Consider the following 16,616-nt stretch of genomic DNA (forward strand, 5'->3'; position numbering starts at 1 on the left):
AATAATGTGTTGGGATGGGGGTGAGGGAGAGGACAACCAGCTTTGGGGACAGATTTTTATAAGCTTCTTACCCAGAGGGTATGGGGAAGCCTGGTTGCTCTCAGCCCTTGCCCTGAGAAGAAATAACTGACTCCACAAAGAGGAACTGCAGATGGGCTAACTGGCTTTCAGCTCTGGTCATTGGCTGTCACAGTTCAGGGGATTCTCAGGATGTTCCAGCTGAGGCCCCCAGAGCCTGGCTCATGATTCCACTATTCTTAACATGGTCACATGTGCTTCCCTCCCCCAATTGAAAGGTGCCATTGAGTCGCAGGATATCAGTTCACCCATATGACATCATTAGCCCAGGATATCACAGTGCCTCGGAAGCAAAGCTGAGACCAGAACCCATGTCTCTGGCTTATAGATCTTGTGTTAGGGAATTGCAACCTTACGTGAAAGACCAAGTGACTCAGCTCCACCATAATACAAACAGAATAGAGGGAGCTTGATGGCAGTGGGGGCCAGGAAAGAGCAAGAGGTTCCTATGGGGAACAAGCAAGGACCAGAGTAAGAAGCCTGGGCTCTAGGCCATCGCCCCTTACGCACTCTGACTTTGGGTAAATCTCTTTTCTTCTCTTGGATTTACTTTCACTATGAGTCCAATAAGGCAAATGGACTAGCTGAATCCTGAGTCTAAGATGATCTCTGTGCTGGCTCTGGAAACTTGATTGGAGGGAATAAAGTGTAAGTGCCAGTAAACTCTTGGTGCTGTCATGAGGGCCCATCCATTGCTCTCAGTTGAAATGTCCCATCCCCAGAAAGCCAACATAGGAAAAAACATAATCCACAGCATTATAAAATGCATCATGAACAATGTGTGGCATATGATAAAAATTACTAGACATGCAAATAAGCCGGAAAAAGTGATCAATTATCAAGACATAAAGCAGCTAATAGAAGCTGACCTAGAGATGGTACAAATATTTGCATTAATAACTTCAAAATAACTGTGAGTTATATGTTAAAGAAAAGACAGGAAAAGATGGACAAATTAGATGCAGCACTTCAGCAGAGAATTAGAAACTATAAAAAGAACCAAATGAAATTTTTAGAACCTTAAGGTACAATATCTGATTTCAAGCTGAGTATTCAATTGGATGGGTTTAGCAGAAGATAGGATTGTTGAAGCTGACGATGATTACAGAAAGTGTGAAAACCTAAAAGCAGGAACAAAGAGAATGAGAAGGACAGAACACGGAGTGAGTGCGATGTAAGACATGGTCAAAACGTTAAAAAAAAAATACATCACTGGAGCTCAGAAGAAGAAGAATGAAATAAGGAGAGATATCAACCCACAAATTCAAGAAACCAAGCAGGATAAATGCCAAAACCCACCCCTAGACACTCAAAGTCAAACTGCTGAAAACTGAAGCCTCACACTCATGGCACCAAGTTCTCCAGGGTTGACATGGGCCTCGGCCTCCAGGAGAGAAGAGGCACAGTGGCTTTGATGAGAAAATGAAGCAAATCTGCCATAGGCAAACAGGCCCAGTGGGAAAAAAAGGCTATCCCTAGACTTGGAAAGAAAGTACAATCACAGCCCCACTTAATGCATGTCATTGGGTAAGTATTTCTAATCTGATAACCTGCTGATCAGCCGGGATCCGCAGGGAAGCCTCAGCATGCATTACTGGGTGAGTCAGGCACCTTCCATCATGGCTGGGCTTTTAATGCATATGGGCGGGGCCAGACCCACAGGGGCGGCAGGGCGGGCACCCCCAGCGCATCTCTGCTTTAATGCTCTGGCTGCCAGTACAGTTGACACGGGCCTTGGCCTGATCAATGCACACTTTGGCCAGAAGCTTGATGGTATCTAATTCAATAGCAATAATTTTGCTCCATCCTATTAGTGCGCTCAGCAGACTGCCCTGCCTTCAAACCCATCTGCTGTTGGGATGGCATCCAATGTTTATTTCCATTAGTTTCACCATTGTTGGTAACAATAAAAAAATCAGGAGACAGTTGCAAACTGATGATTTAGGAGCAGGGTGAAGCTGAATCCAACCTTGGCCCCTTTCCATCCACTGTGAAGATGACTGCTGGTTGGCCATAAATTTAAATTATGGCATAAGGATAACATAAGTTATTCCTCTGATGGCTAATTTTATCAGCTAAATAGGCTTGTTATTAAAGCTATCGGCTGTTTTACAAATCACTTCCCATGTTAAAAACAAAACAAAACAAAACAAAAACCCAAGAACACTTCACTTCCCACAGTGCAATGCTTGAATAATACAGGTAACAAAGGCCATTGTCATGATCTGGAAGATTGTGGTTTCTGCAGGAAAAGAAGGGGCTCCAGAATGAGCCAGCTTCAGGCTCTATCCCAGAACCCAGGGTTGAATCCCCTTCTGCAATTTCTGGCCAAGCAGACGGGCTGTTGGCCCCCTTGAGACCAGGGAGGCCCTTCACTGAGCTGTCTGCCTAGCCTCAAAGGCGAGCAATTTGTGCAGCACCATAGGCTTTCTCTCAGGGTGCTGAGCACCAGGAAGCAATGGGGCCCACAGATAGGGAAGATGAGCCCAGGCTTTGCAGTCAGGACTCCCACGACCTACCAAGTTTACTATGACTGCTGCAAATGAAAGACAGAAGGAGTGGACGGAGGGGAGGAGCATGGTGTCGTCCCTCTCCCCTCCACCTTCCTCTGTCAGAAATGCTGATAGCTTGGAGTCAGGATTATCACTTTGTTTCTTCAGGAAACAGGCCAGGGAGACATGTAGCCATCAAGGGAGAACTTTAATGAGAGAAATTGTGCCTCTTGCTATATAAGGAGAGGAAGGATGTAGGAAGTGTTGTGAGCCCAGTGGTCCTATTATATAGAAAAGGTGACTGGAGCAGGTGTCTGTTTTCTTCTAGGGCACACAGACCACTTCTGCAAGCATCTGGTGCCTTTAGCTCTAACAGTGTGACTGGGTCTTGGAATGGAATGGGAGCAGAAGTGATGTCACTGTTTTCAGGCATGGCCCATAAAAACCTTCCATGCACAATTCTCTACTCTTCCTTTCTTATCTGAATGAAGAAAATCAAAGGACTTAGAAGAGGGAGGAGCCTGGGGACTTACATGGCTGTGTGGAGCAGAGTGCTACCTCACTCCGCCCACTGCCACCTGCATTGGACTATACCCTGAGTGAAAAATATGTTTCTTGTGTTAGGCTGCTGAGGTTTCTGGGTTTGTTTGATGTACAATTTAGTGTTACTCATCCTAACTAATGGTGACCTGTACCGATATCCTATTTCTGGTTTGGGAAAAAGAACACTGAAGTCCTGGATCCAATCCCAGCACTTCCATAACAAACTGGGCAGGTAAAAAGCATCTCTGGGCCTCAGTCTTTTCATCTGTAAAAGGGGTTAATAATACTTAGCCTACCAACTTTCCAAGGTGGAGTAAGGATCAAAGTCAAAATGAGCTCAAGTATGTGATAGGACATTTGTAATGGTCACCATTATACAAATGAATTGAGTATCATTTTTCCTCTTTTTGCATTTATGGTGAGCCTCCAATGGGCCAGACTTCATAGCCATTACTTGATTATATTTAATCTTCATGGCATCCGTGTGATGTGAGCCTTGTTTCCTCCATTTTTCCAAGGAGGAACTTGTGGCTCAGGAACTTGTGGCTTGCTCCAAGGGACACAGTTAGTCATTAGCGGAGCTGAGGTTTGAATCCAACTTCCCAGCTCCTCATATGAAAGGACTCTCCCTGCCCCTCCAACTTGTTCCCACACAGGACTCCTCTTCAAGGACTGACCCCATCCTAGGCCTAAGGCTGTCCCAAGGGGTTTGCGGTGTCCCCGGGCTCTGCTTGGAGACTGGGCCTCAAGCCACCCTAGATCGAGCCCACACCCAACCATCTCAGGATGAATGGTGCTGAGAAAAGAGAACTTAACTTCTCTCCATCCTTCCCAAAGGACCCAGTGGGGAAGAGAAACAAACGCTGACAGTGGTCAGAGCAGATCACATCGTTGAGGTCAAAGGTTTTTACAAGGTGAAAGGGCAAAGAGCAGGTGTAATAGAAACTTCAGAATCTGTTTTGAAATCAGAGCAAGCTCCTGGGCATGGTCATACATAAAATTTCAGATATGGTGTCATAACAGGAACAATATATCATTACATTGATTTTAATTGCAGCATCTACAATAGCTTTAATTTCTGGAGCAGCCAGTACAGAGAGAGAGACAAAAAGTTACCACTGTCTCTCTCAAGGACAGTAACTAGCATCCCACCTTTGGAATTCATCTGTGTAAGAACAAGTGAGATTAACGCTCAAGGACATTCTGGCAAGCACCCAGACAGAGAACAAAATAAGAACTTGCAGCTGAAGAATTGCTGAATCGGGGGTGCGAGGCTTTCCTTGTAGCAGTGGGCACAGTCTGGAAGCAGACCTCAGAGGCTGGCCGGGGCTGGGGGTAGGGGTATGACCCACCAACAGAGTGTCCCTTGTCCCTGCCCCGAACGCCCTAGGTTTTCCTTTCCCGGTTGGAATCTCTTGAGGATGAGCTGTGCCCAGAGATGGTGGGAATGTGAGAAGCAGTGAATTCTGTCTCCCTGCCAAGACCAGAGCGGCAGGGTAGTCCAGGGAGAAGCACTGGCCTGCGCCTTAAGAGACCCCAGTGTCTGTCCTAAGCTCCTAACTGCTGTGGGACGCTGGGAATGTCTCTTTCCTATGGGTCTCAGGTTCTCCATCTACCAGAGCCAGGAATGGGCAGAATGCCCTCCCGGATGCTTCTCATCCATAATATTCTATGCTTCTGTGGCACCTTGGGGGTGGCCTGTGGTAAGAAATGAGCTACCTTGGGGCACAGAAGATGAATTGCACGTGGTATTCATGCAAGAAACTGGCAAACCACTTGTCACCCAAGAGTCTCCATGGGGTCATGGATAAAAGCAATACAATTGTTCTTAAAAACCTAAGATGAAAAACTTTTCAATGGAGAAAAAACACAACCTCAGCCAGGTCACCAAGGCCAACATCAACAGTGATAAGTCATGTGGATGGCAGGTACCCTTGACAGGATGTGATGAAAACATCACTTCATCTCTGTGGTCCTCCTGCCAAAAACACACACATTCACGTCTAATCATGAGAAGAACATCAGACAAATCCTAGTAGATGGACATTCTACAAAGTACTCTTTGAAACTGTCAAGGTCATCAAATACAAGGAAAGGCTCAGAAACTGTCACAGCCAACAGGAGCTTAAGGAGACATAACGACTGCATGTAATGTGGGATGCTGAAACAAAGAAAGGTCATGATGTAAAAGCTAAGGAAATCTGAATAAAGTAAGAATATATCAATATTGGCTCATTAATTGTAACAAATGTATGATACTAATGGGATGTTAATATTGTCCCAATTTCTCTTTAACTCTAAAACGATCTTAAAAAATGAATTTTTAGGACAGTTGTTTTTTTTTTTAAAGCTAAGATGAGCAAAGTCTTGGCAAATGTTTATAGAAACACATCCCAAGGAGAAAGCAAAGTGACTGCAGAGTGGGTGTTGCATTTAAACTGGGACTCTACACATTTCATTGGAACTTGGGTAAATTTCAGTTTTTAAGGAAGCAAGTATGAACTCAGGTTGGAAATTGCTTCATTCAACTCTGAGAATTCCAGCAGGGAGAGGTAGCAAGTCACAGAGAAGCAATGACCTGATGGCCAGAGCATCTCTGGAGACACCGCCAAGACAGCTCAGTGGAGTCGGGTCTGTGCCTGCCGAGAACTAGCTGCTCCAGGCTGCAGATTAAAGCCACCCGGGGCATGAGCTGAGGTCTCAGTGGAGATATTGATTAGATTATGCAGCGGGGTAGTCTGGGAAAGAACCTTGTTCACGATGGGACCCCTAGATCTATTTCCTGCTCAGAGACCTGAGCTGTATGCAATCAAGCAAGCCTCCACTCCTTAGTGCTCTTACTTATAAAATAGGGGAGTGTTTGGGACGGGGTGGACTCTCCAGAGGTAGCGCCCATGTGATCACTATTAGCCAGGTTTTGGGCTAAGTAAGCAGTCTCATAACCACCCCTCAAGGCTTTGTGACTATCCTCATTTTTCAGATTAGGAAAACCAAGGCTCACACAGGTCCCATCAGTGCCCAGAGCCACAAGGCTAGTTAGTAAGTGGCCAAGCTGACTTTGAACTCAGCGTGCCTCTAACGTCTATTCTTAACCACTCCAGGTACTGCTCCCTCTAAGAGAGACTTTCTGGGGCCAGCTTGACTTTCTATGGGTCGACACTCATTTCTTTAGGGATCTTGCTGCCTAGTCACAGCTCAAACTTGATCTCAGAATACAGCTGACAGCGGGGTGTCTGCTCTGCTGGGTGGCGAGGGCACACCACCGAGCTTTGGGAGCACGTACCCTGGTTTCTCTGCTGTCCCCCTTCTGCGGTCAGTGGGGATTCCAGCCTGTCTGGCCCTTTTTGCTGTCTTAACTACGATGACAGGCTTCAGGTGTTTTTTAAATTAATGTGGCTTGCTTCTGTTCATCTCTTTTCCAGATGTCACTACCTAGAGGGAATCTGTCTTTTATTTATTGGCACTTTCCTGTGCAGAATCCAAGAGCGGCTCCCCTTGGCTGCTCACCCCCCAGGAAGGAGGCCACATGTGGGGAAGACTTTGAACCAGGAGTGCATGATCTGGGGTCCCCAGGGGGCTTGGGACAGGGGTCACGGTGGGAACCGTGGGTTTCTCTAGGCCACGTGGCACATGGGCTGCTGCTGGGAGGCGTGTGGCAGGGTCAACATGTCCCCACAGGGCTGGGCAGCTACTAATTTATGAAGGGTGGATGCCGCACTGTGTCAATGTCGCTCACGCCGCCAACTGCAGCAAAGTCAAGTGTTTTTCTTCCTACAAGACAGAAGACTGAGAGCTGCCAGGCTGGGATTCCAGCCAGTTTCTGAATGGCACCCAGAGCTGCCCTCTGCCCCAAATCTAGACCTTCTCTCACCAGCATGGTTTCTATAGCCCCCCCGCCCAGCTTCCTACCCCCCTCTGCCCTGCTCCAGCCATCCTCCTCCAGCAGCCAGAAAGATCCGCCAAAAATTCAAACAGGAGCAGATAACCCCGCTGCTGCCTCTTTCCCTGCAGGACAAAGTCCAGACTCCCTGGAAGACAGGGCGGCCCTTCCTAAGCTCCCTATATCCCCCCTCCCCACCTCTTCTGCTCACACTGAACTGCCTTGCACTCACCCTGCCCACCACCCACACTCATGCCTCTCGCTGTTGCCTCTGCCTGGCACCCTTCTTCAAAGGTCCTGCCCAAATGCCAGCTCCTTTGGGACCCCTTACCCACCCCCCGGCATGCAGCGCCCCCATCTGTTCCTGCTTCAGCAGGGGCCACACACGCCTGCCACTGTCGATTTATGGGCCTGTGAAACTCCCCGAGTCCCCCAGAAGGCGGGTGCCACATTATCCACAGTGGTGTCCCTGAGGTCCAGCTCAAGGCCAGGCACAGAGCAGGTGCCCAGCGGTGCTGACTGCCCGGGTGAGAGTGTGAGTGAAGGGAGGGGCCGGAACCCTTCTTCCTAGTCCAGGCCCCCGTACAGCCCGCTCAGCTCCCAGGCCCCCTCGGACAGTGTGCTCCGGAGGCCGTGTCCCCTGATCTCCCCTCCTCTCACTTAGAAGCATTCTGAGCCGAAAGGAAAGGCAATGGTGTTCCTAAATAGAGAAAAAGATTTGCTTCCCTGAAGGTCATTCCAAGGGGGTGGTTCTGAAGAAACTGCGTGCGAGCTCCTGTGGGGACACTCCCTGGGATTGATTTGTGGGACATTCCATGGTCTTCCCAACCCACCAGCCCCTGCCCCAGTTCCAAGGGTGGGTTTGAGTGGCCGAAAGATCTACCTAACAGGTCGCTGAGCCCTGCTAGGCCTGACCTGGGAGCTTCCAGGTCAGTGGGAGCAGCAGCCCCTGTTGCAAATAACCACCCATGCCCCTGGTGGCGAGTGCCCAGGCTCTGTGGATGCCGGACCATCAGGGCTTTGGGGCTGAGGGTACAGCGATCATTGGGGAAGGGGATCACAACGTTTGCGGAGAGTCAGAGCTCGAAGAAGGCAGCGCTGAATTAGATAGGTGGGGCTTGTGCGGGGAAGGGATGCAGGCCAGGGGCACAGCACGACCAGAACTCAGAGAGGGCCAGCATGGGGCTTGTCTGGGGGCAGGGGGCCACTCGGCTCGACTGGTGCTTACACACCAAGGAGACACATCAGGTGGATGAGATAGCCAGGCTGTGCCGGGCCATAGGGCAGGTGAGCCCTCAGCCCCTAGAGCCTCCTTTGAGAGCGCCTGAGCACCCCAGCATGGGGTCGGGGAGGGGCTGAGGGGCGCCCGTCCTGGCTGCACTGCATGCATGCAGGGTGTGCAGCTTGGGCATCCATGCCAGGCGGCCCTGTGGACCCTGCAGTGCTGTGGGCACGGCTACCCAGCTCAGGGAGCAAGGGGCAGTAGCTCTGTCCTCTCCCCAGAATCCAAGTGGCAGAAGGGGGATGACCATACATGGCATTTGGTCCACCCACCTACACACATTCCCCCCACCTAGCTAGGCCCCTTTGTGGCACTCCCCTCTTGCACAGCTGGCACTGGAATGTTCCCTGCACGTGAGGCTGCGTGCTTCTACAGACAACTTCAAAGCCTTGCTGCATGGCCCAGCTGTCGTCCCACTTCCTGAGATTCCCCTGTGCCCTTTCTCTAACTCCTACAGAAGGGGTCGTCTGTCTCACTCACGTGGGAGCAGCTGTCTCGTGTTACAGATGAAGGAACTACGGGCAGAAGGTGGAGTGACTTGGCCAAAGTCCCAGGGGGAAGGAGCAGCAGGGCTGGGCTTGAATGCAGGCCTCTGGCCTCCCGGCAGGGCTTCCCCTGCCCCACCACCTGCCCCTTGGCTCCGCTGGGCAGGGCCTCACAGGACTCACTGCCTCTGAGTCTTCACCGCTGCTCCTGGAGGACAGCGAGCACTGCTAACACCAGTGCATGTCCTCTGGGGGTCCTGGGTGGCAACTGGCACACAGCGGTGCTCAGCAGCCCTCTGCAGTCAGGATTGGGCCCCTGCTTTGGAGACCATTTCTGTGAGACCCCGACGCACTGAGTTGGTGACTTGGCAGGACTGGGCTGGGCAGCTGAATGGTCATCGTGGAGCAATGAAAAGAAACCCTGGTCTGGAGGCAGGGCTGGGTCCAGGCCTGGCTGGGCTGAGCAGGAGCCACCTTAGAGGTGGACTTTGCCCTCTCTGGCCTCTGGTTCCCCAGCGATGGGCTGGGGAGTTGTTCTCTGACCTCTGAGGCCCCGGCAGCTCTGTCGTCCTGGGGCTTTAGGCTGGTACCACCAGTGTCCCCAGCAGGAGCCTGGACAGAATGGAAAGTGGCAGTGTATTACCCCTTGCTCCTGACAGATCTGCGTCAGTCTCTCCAGCTGCTCATCCTGGATGACCTTGGCCTTCTCGTACTGCTGGATGACCATCTCCATTTCCACCTTCACCGGCAGGATGTAAGCTGGAAGACAGAGACAGCCCCGTCAAGAACCTGGCAATGGCAGGGCTTGGGCAGGGAGCAGCTGACCCCAGCCTGCAGCCAGCAGCAGTTTAAGGGCCAGGCGCAGTACCCTGAGGATTTGGGGGAAATGTCCAGCTCCGGAAGGTACAAGACGACTAGAATGCTAACGCACTGTGGCAGACTGCTAGATGGCCCCCAATATCTGTTTCCCACTTTTTCCACAATAATAGATCCTTACCTTTTGGCTGTGCACATAGCTGATGAATGGAAAAAGGAATTTTGGTACATCCATACAATGGAATACAAGACAGCAATAAAAAATGAGGATGTGGGAAACGGACTTTGGCCCAGTGGTTAGGGCGTCCGTCTATCATATGGGAGGTCCGCGGTTCAAACCCCGGGCCTCCTTGACCCGTGTGGAGCTGGCCATGCGCAGTGCTGATGCGCGCAAGGAGTGCCGTGCCACGCAAGGGTGTCCCCCGCGTGGGGGAGCCCCACGCGCAAGGAGTGCGCCCGTGAGGAAAGCCGCCCAGCGTGAAAAGAAAGAGCAGCCTGCCCAGGAATGGCGCCGCCCACACTTCCCGTGCCGCTGACGACAACAGAAGCGGACAAAGAAACAAGACGCAGCAAATAGACACCAAGAACAGACAACCAGGGGAGGGGGGAAATTAAATAAATAAATAAATCTTTAAAAAAAAAAAAAAAAAGAAAATATTAAAAAAAAAAAATGAGGATGTGATGACTGGCACTGGGACACCATCTTGGTCCATGAGACGACTTTGGAAGGTAGCTCTGCATAGCAGAAAGACAGAATAGCTCGTGACTAGAAAGAGCACCATATTGGCCTCGGGCAGCCTACCTGTGGACTTTCCCATGAGAGAAATAAACTTCTGCTTTAAGTCACAGTTATTTGGGGGCTCCGTTAACTCACAGATGAGCTATTTATAACCCAGACTCAGAGGAGAAAGCCTGGACTCTGTGGCCTGAGGGCCCCACGGTGGCCCAGCCAGTGGCAGTTCCGTGTACCTCTGCTCAGGTCGTTCTCTGAGCTCAGCAGCTCTGGGTTCCTTGGAAGTCTCGGTATCAACTCCTGACCTTAGCCTGGCCTCTGCCCTTCAGCCTCTCGTGCCTCTCAGAACTCAGCCCCTCTGCGCTACTTGGAAACTTCGATCACAGGCTTCTCTTGCCACTGCCTTCTCCAGCCTGCCACGTCTCTGATATCCAAGTCCTCTTTCCACCCATAGACTCCCAACATCCAGATGTTCTCTGGCTGCTGCAGGGATCATGCAGAGAAGTGAAATCAGGATTTTTCTGTTTGCTTCCAGACTCGAGGGCAGCCCATGTGTCCCTGAAACCTTGCCCCAAGCCGCCGCTGCCTCCTCAGACCTCAGATCACACCCAGGGCAAGAGCAGCAATTTAGCACCCATCCGGGCACCTGGCTCGTCTCCAGTGAGAGGCTCCCAGTGCACAGTCATGCCTGATATGTGAGGAAATAGGGGGAACTGCTGGGAGAACATTCACAGGGCAGGGAGGGGCTGTCTAAACCCATTAGTGTGAGGTTGTCCAGCTGGCCAGAGCTGGCAGAGAAAACCAGAAGGCACTGCTCCTGCCCCAAGGGGAGCAGCTGATCTCACGGACAGAGCCAAGAACAGGGCCCAAGCCATGGGGCGGGGGAGAGTGGGCAGCTGGAAAAGCACTGGTGGGGACTTGCTATGTGACGCGCATCCTCTTGGCCTCAGTTTCTCCATTTGTCAAATGAAAAGGGAAGGACTGGGTGAGCTACCAGAGCCTTCCCCAGCCTGGGCATTTCAGACTTGGACCCAACCGCATTTCAGCTGGATGTAGGCTCTGGACTAGGGGCTCCTGACAAGGCACAGGGGTGGGCACAGGCCCAACCCTCAGGACTCACAGGGCGGGGTGTGGGCTGGGGACCTGGGAGAGGGTGCCCAGCCTGGGGGAAGAGACTTTAGCCCATCCTCCCTGCCTCCCACCCACTGGGCACAGGGTTGGAGTATTCTCATGGCCCTAATTTCCATCATTTGCAATAAAAATTAAGGGCTGGAAAAGACCTTAAAAGTCTGTTGCAGTGGTTTTAAAACTGCTCCAGGAGGTGTCTCAGAGAAGGAGGGAGAAGGCAAGGAGGTGGGCTTTGGGCCCTGTCCACTTGAAGTTGACCAAAGTAGTGCCACTTTTTTTTTTTAGTGAAAAAAATTTCTAAAATTTAGAGACACTATAACCCTCAAGCAACAACTCCCTTTTCCCCTAAAGCAGCTCCACTTTTAATCTATTTTATACAATGGGCATCTGCGTAAGATTCTGGGGACAAAAGGGTTTTACAGCTAAAACCCTTTTCTGCTCTGCCCGGCCCCTCTGCATGGCCACCTGGCCTCAGGCCCCCAAACTGCAGGAGGGAGCCCACTTCTTGGGGAGGTGGCCAGCCCACCCATGGGAGGCTCCGTGTCAAGTCCTTCCGTGGCTTTGGTGAGTGGGCCTCCTTGACACGCCCCCAGGGGTTCCAGGACCACCCTCTGGAGCCCAGACATTGGCTTCAGTACCTGCCTGTGCCCTCGTCCTCTGGGCCACTCCATCCCGGTAACCCCCACCCTTCCCCAGAGATGAACTTTCCAGGACCCTCCCCACCCAGGCCCCCTCCTGGAGGAAACACTCTCTGGTCTGTCTCTACCTGCTAGAAATAGGTCATTTACCCAGATAGAGTCAGGGCCTCCACTCCCTAGGTCAGGGTGGCTCTGTGGGGGGTGCACCTGCCTCTGGTGGTGGCCAAGGCAAGGATAGAGCAAGGAGAAAATCAGACTCCTGCTGGAAATGGAGACAGAGGGGGGAGTGTGTGTCCCTAAAGATGCTTGAAGCCTGGGCCGAAACCCAACCAAGCCAGCAGCTCCCACAGAAACACCCTCCTGCTGCTTACACGTGGACAGGCTTGGTGAACATAAGGTGGGATGAGCCCTGCAGGGAACAGGGGATTGACCTGGACGAAGCTAGTGGTGAGTCTGTAGGCCACTAGCGGCAGGGGTTGGGGGTGGGGGGCAGAGGTCCGTGGCAGGTGGGCATCAAGTCGCCGGTGATGGTAAGAGTAGGTCTCCCCAGAGGTGCAGCTCTGCTGTCGGCTCTCAAGTGAGGGGCTCGCCATCCAGCACACACAGCAGCCACGTCAGCATGAACGTGTGACCCCTGAGTGGCAGTGGACGCTCAGGTGGCATCTGAGAGCTTGTGAGGGGTGGTTCTCTCCAGGCTATCGGCCCCCGCTCCATCTGCACACCTCCCATGGGCTGGCTCCTTGCTCAGCTGACAGCTCCTGTTCTCAGAGCAGCGCCCCCTAAAGTACCTTGCCAGCCCGCTGACCCCTTTCAGTCCACTCACCGTCGATGACTCTCTTCACCCGCCAGATCCGGAGCATGATGATGAGGCTGATGGCATCCCAGGGGCTCCTGGGCCCGTTGGCCACGGTGGAAGCCACCATTGGGGCCAAGGACAGGATGATCACGGCCCCGTCGAACACCTGTGGGAGGAGACGCGTCCTGGTGCCCTGGTCTTGACCCGCAGGCTCAGGGGCCATCCTGGTTGTGGTGGACCAGAAGCCAGGCCGGGCAAAGCTGGTGCCGGGGAGCCTCTCGGAAGCCTGCGCTGGGCAGGTCGCCTCTCCTCCCCTCGCCTGCCTCTCCCGCCTCGCCTCCTCGGTTGCTCGGGGAGCATCTCCTAGAAGTGCTCCTAAGCCTTCTCTTTCTCCCGGGTGACTGCAGCCCATCTCCAGCCCGAGCACAGACTTCTTGGACTGTTCCATTTCCAGCGTCTTGTCCCTTCTTGGGTTGGGGCCTGCATCCCATATCCCAGGGCCCTGTCAGGGGCCGAGCTGGACTGTGCCAACCTCACTGGACCCCTCACGGGGGAGGGTAGCAGGAGCCCAGCACCCGCATCTCATCTCTATCCAGTGACCCGGAGGCGGGTCAGGGCTAGGAGAGGAGGGGGCCCCAGCCAGCGGGATTAAACCCTGGGCCCTGACCACCCTCCTGCCCGTCCCAGCCTGGCCTTGGTCTAAGACTTTTGTGGGCCAGGACCCTCTGTGTCTGCCCCAAGCACTGGGCCCAAATAAAGAGAGGCTCAAAAACAGAGGGGACCGCGAGGGAGGAGTGGACAGCAGGGGCTGACCACCCTGCCTTATCCTGGGTGCACCAAGCTCCCTGTGGTAGGTGCCGCCCCTCTCATGCTGTGACCGGGAGGCTCGTTAGTGGACGTCTTGACTCACCTACTCCCCACCACCCTTCTATGTGAAGCAGAACAGCCTGGCTGGGACACCCTGCATGGAAATCCAGGCCAAGAAGCCCTTTTATGGTTCTCTGCTCAGTTATCCCACCGTTGCGCCATTTTAGAGTGGATGAATTTCTTTTAAACTGCATTTCAAAAGCTTTAAAAATTGATTCAAGAATCACTTGGAAAATGTATCTGAATTTTAAGATTTTTTAAAAAGCCTCTCTTTGCTGGAAACTTTCAGTTTGTGCCTCACCGGCTTCCACCCCCACCCCTACCCCAGGCAACATACACAGCCAAAGATACTCCTGCGGTCAAGTGCAGGAAGGTGACGGCCTTTTTTGATGGCTCCCACCCTGCAATGGAGGAGACAGTGAAAAGTTTCAGCTTCCAGGATGGGGAGTGGAGGTGGAGGTGGACATTGGTCTTTACCTCTATTTTGTTTTCGATGTAATCCCAGATCCCAAGGACCACAATCCGCAGAACAGTCTGAGGAGAGGAGGAGATAAAAGAGGTTATGGCTATTACTCTCCAATCCACCCCCACCCCCCAAGGGAGAAGATTCTGGAGCTCAGAATCAGAAGCTCTGCTTCCTTGTTCAATAATAGGAAAATCCTCACCATCCCCTAAGCGTCTCTCAGCCCACGTGTCCTCTCCATTCCCACTGCAAGGGTCCCCATGCACCCCTACCATCTGGCTACAGCAAGGCCTCCTACTGGCCCCTCCACCTGCAGACTCTGCCCTTGGCCAGAGATGTCTTCTGTAGCACACACCTGACTGTGCCACCCCCTTGCCCCAAACCCTTTGGTGCTCTCAGGACACATCCCTTGGAATGACATTCAGGACCCTGCCTCCCTCTCCAGCATCATCTCTTGCTACTCCCATCATGACTTCATGCCACAAGCCACTTGCAAATCTTCACACATGCACGTTCTCTCCTACTGCCTTGTCTCTGCAGGGGGTGAAGACTGCTCCCTGCCCCAGGATCTGATCTCTCCTTCCACAATGAGTGAAGCCTGAGGTTGGCCAGCTGGCTCAAGACTAAATTTCCCAGGCTTCCTTACCTCCAGGGGTAGCATGTGATTAAGTTCTGGCCCCTGGCAGGTGAGGAGAAGCCCTGTGCACAATTTATGGGCTGTACCCTTAAAAGGATTAGGCTCGTCCTCCTCTTTCCCTCTTGCCAAAGATGGGAAAGGGGTTGTCCACGTGGTGGTGAGCCATCTTCAACTCAGGGCACTGAGCAGCAAAAAGGAAGCAGGCTGGGCCCCTGCCAGCCCCAAGCCACCAGACCAGCCTTAACTCCACCCAACCTGCTCTTCTGTGCTAGGAACTCCACTTTGGTTAAGCCCCTATGTTTTTGGTTTTCTTGTACCAGCACCGTGGCCTGTGTCCTAACCAATGGGCCCTTTCCCTTTTCTCTGCCCAATGAAGGTCTTGTCCTTCTGGCCTCAGCTCAAATGTCACCTCCATGAAGCCCTAACATCTCCTTAGGCTTGGCTGGTAGCTCTTCCCTGGTTTCCCTAGTTACCCTTCCCCAGCACTTAATCATCCATTGTGGCAACTACCTAACCAATCCCCTCATCTAGGGCACAGGAGACACTGTTGGTTCCTTTCTTTCACCCCTGATCGCTGGCATAGAGTAGACCCAGTGATTAAACACTAGGGTTAATGAACATATGTATGAATGAATAATTCCTTACAACCCGCGGTAACTCTCTCCAAATGCCACTGCCTTCCATAAAACTTGGTCTTGTATGATCCTGGTACACTTGTCTGCCGGCCCCTCCTTGAACCAAGATGATTAGTATTTCACATCAGATGGTGCCCACTCTCCCACATGCCTGTAGCACATCCCAGGCATATGAAGTCAGAGAAACTGAGGAAATGCCATGTGTTCCATCCATATGTGTTATGCCTCAAGAAGGCTTGACCCATGAAATCCCCTTCTTCCTCACAAAGACTGGCCTGATTTCCATGAACAGATGAGGAAAAGGTGGGATGCTGGTAGCAGCCAATTATGTCATCATCTTTGGGTATAGAAAGGGACCTGTGGCAGCTTGACATCCACCCCTTTATGGTTTCCAATCTCTGAGTTGAGGGACACATACTCAACTACAAGAAGGCCTGGAGGTGGAAAAAGCTCTGGGTTGGAGCCCAAGGTATCTTGTGGTCACAGCTTTGTGATGAGCTGATTGTGTCAAATCTCCTCTCTGGGCCTCAGTTTCCCTTCTGCTGGAAAGGTAGATTAGATGACTTCATAGGCTCCTCCTAGTCCTAAAAGTCTACAAATCTTCAAATTATTTATGGGAGTAATATCGGCCATCTAGAATATGCCTATAACTGCCAGAACCTTGGCCAGCTATTGTGAATGTGCTGCTATGAACACAGAAGTACAAGACTTTGTTTGAACACCTGTTTTCAGTTCTTTGGGGTAGATACCCAGGAGTGGAATTGATAGATCATATGTTAAATTCATGTTTAATGTATTGAGGAAGTGGCAACCTGTTTTCCTATCCTCCTGTTTTATATCCTGCTCATTTCTCCACCCTTGTTAACTTTCTTGGGTATTAAAATGTAGATTCCTGGGCTGCCATAGAGACCCATGGATTCAGAATCTCACAGTCAAGGCCCAGGAATGTGCCTCCTTAATAAACTTTCCTGGGGCACCCAACAGAACCCAGGGATGTATGAAGTAAAGTTGTGGGCTAAGACAGCAAAGGCTTGGGTTGAAACAGAGAGGCCACATGGCCAGAAGCAACAAGAAAAATGAGCATTAGATTAGGAGTCAAGAGACGAAGTCTAAAAAAAAAAGAGAGACTAAACAGACAATGAC

The 16,616-nt window shown here is 51.8% G+C and overlaps 1 protein-coding gene across 4 annotated transcripts in view; it reads right to left on the minus strand.

Annotated features, from left to right (window-relative positions):
- The window catches only part of TMEM266 (transmembrane protein 266), a 117,962-nt gene that overhangs the window by 17,826 nt on the left and 83,520 nt on the right, over positions 1-16,616 (minus strand). For all 4 annotated transcript variants that reach the window (XM_071214315.1, XM_004468189.3, XM_004468188.4 and 1 more), the window contains 3 exons: positions 14,216-14,272; positions 12,899-13,037; positions 9,404-9,519 (listed from right to left, as the gene is read on the minus strand). In XM_071214315.1, the coding sequence (XP_071070416.1) occupies positions 9,404-9,519; positions 12,899-13,037; positions 14,216-14,272 (312 nt within the window). The remainder of the gene's footprint in view (positions 1-9,403; positions 9,520-12,898; positions 13,038-14,215; positions 14,273-16,616) is intronic.

This window comes from Dasypus novemcinctus, chromosome 3 (genome assembly GCF_030445035.2).
Source record: "Dasypus novemcinctus isolate mDasNov1 chromosome 3, mDasNov1.1.hap2, whole genome shotgun sequence".
In the NCBI taxonomy this organism is placed as follows: Eukaryota; Metazoa; Chordata; class Mammalia; order Cingulata; family Dasypodidae; genus Dasypus; species Dasypus novemcinctus.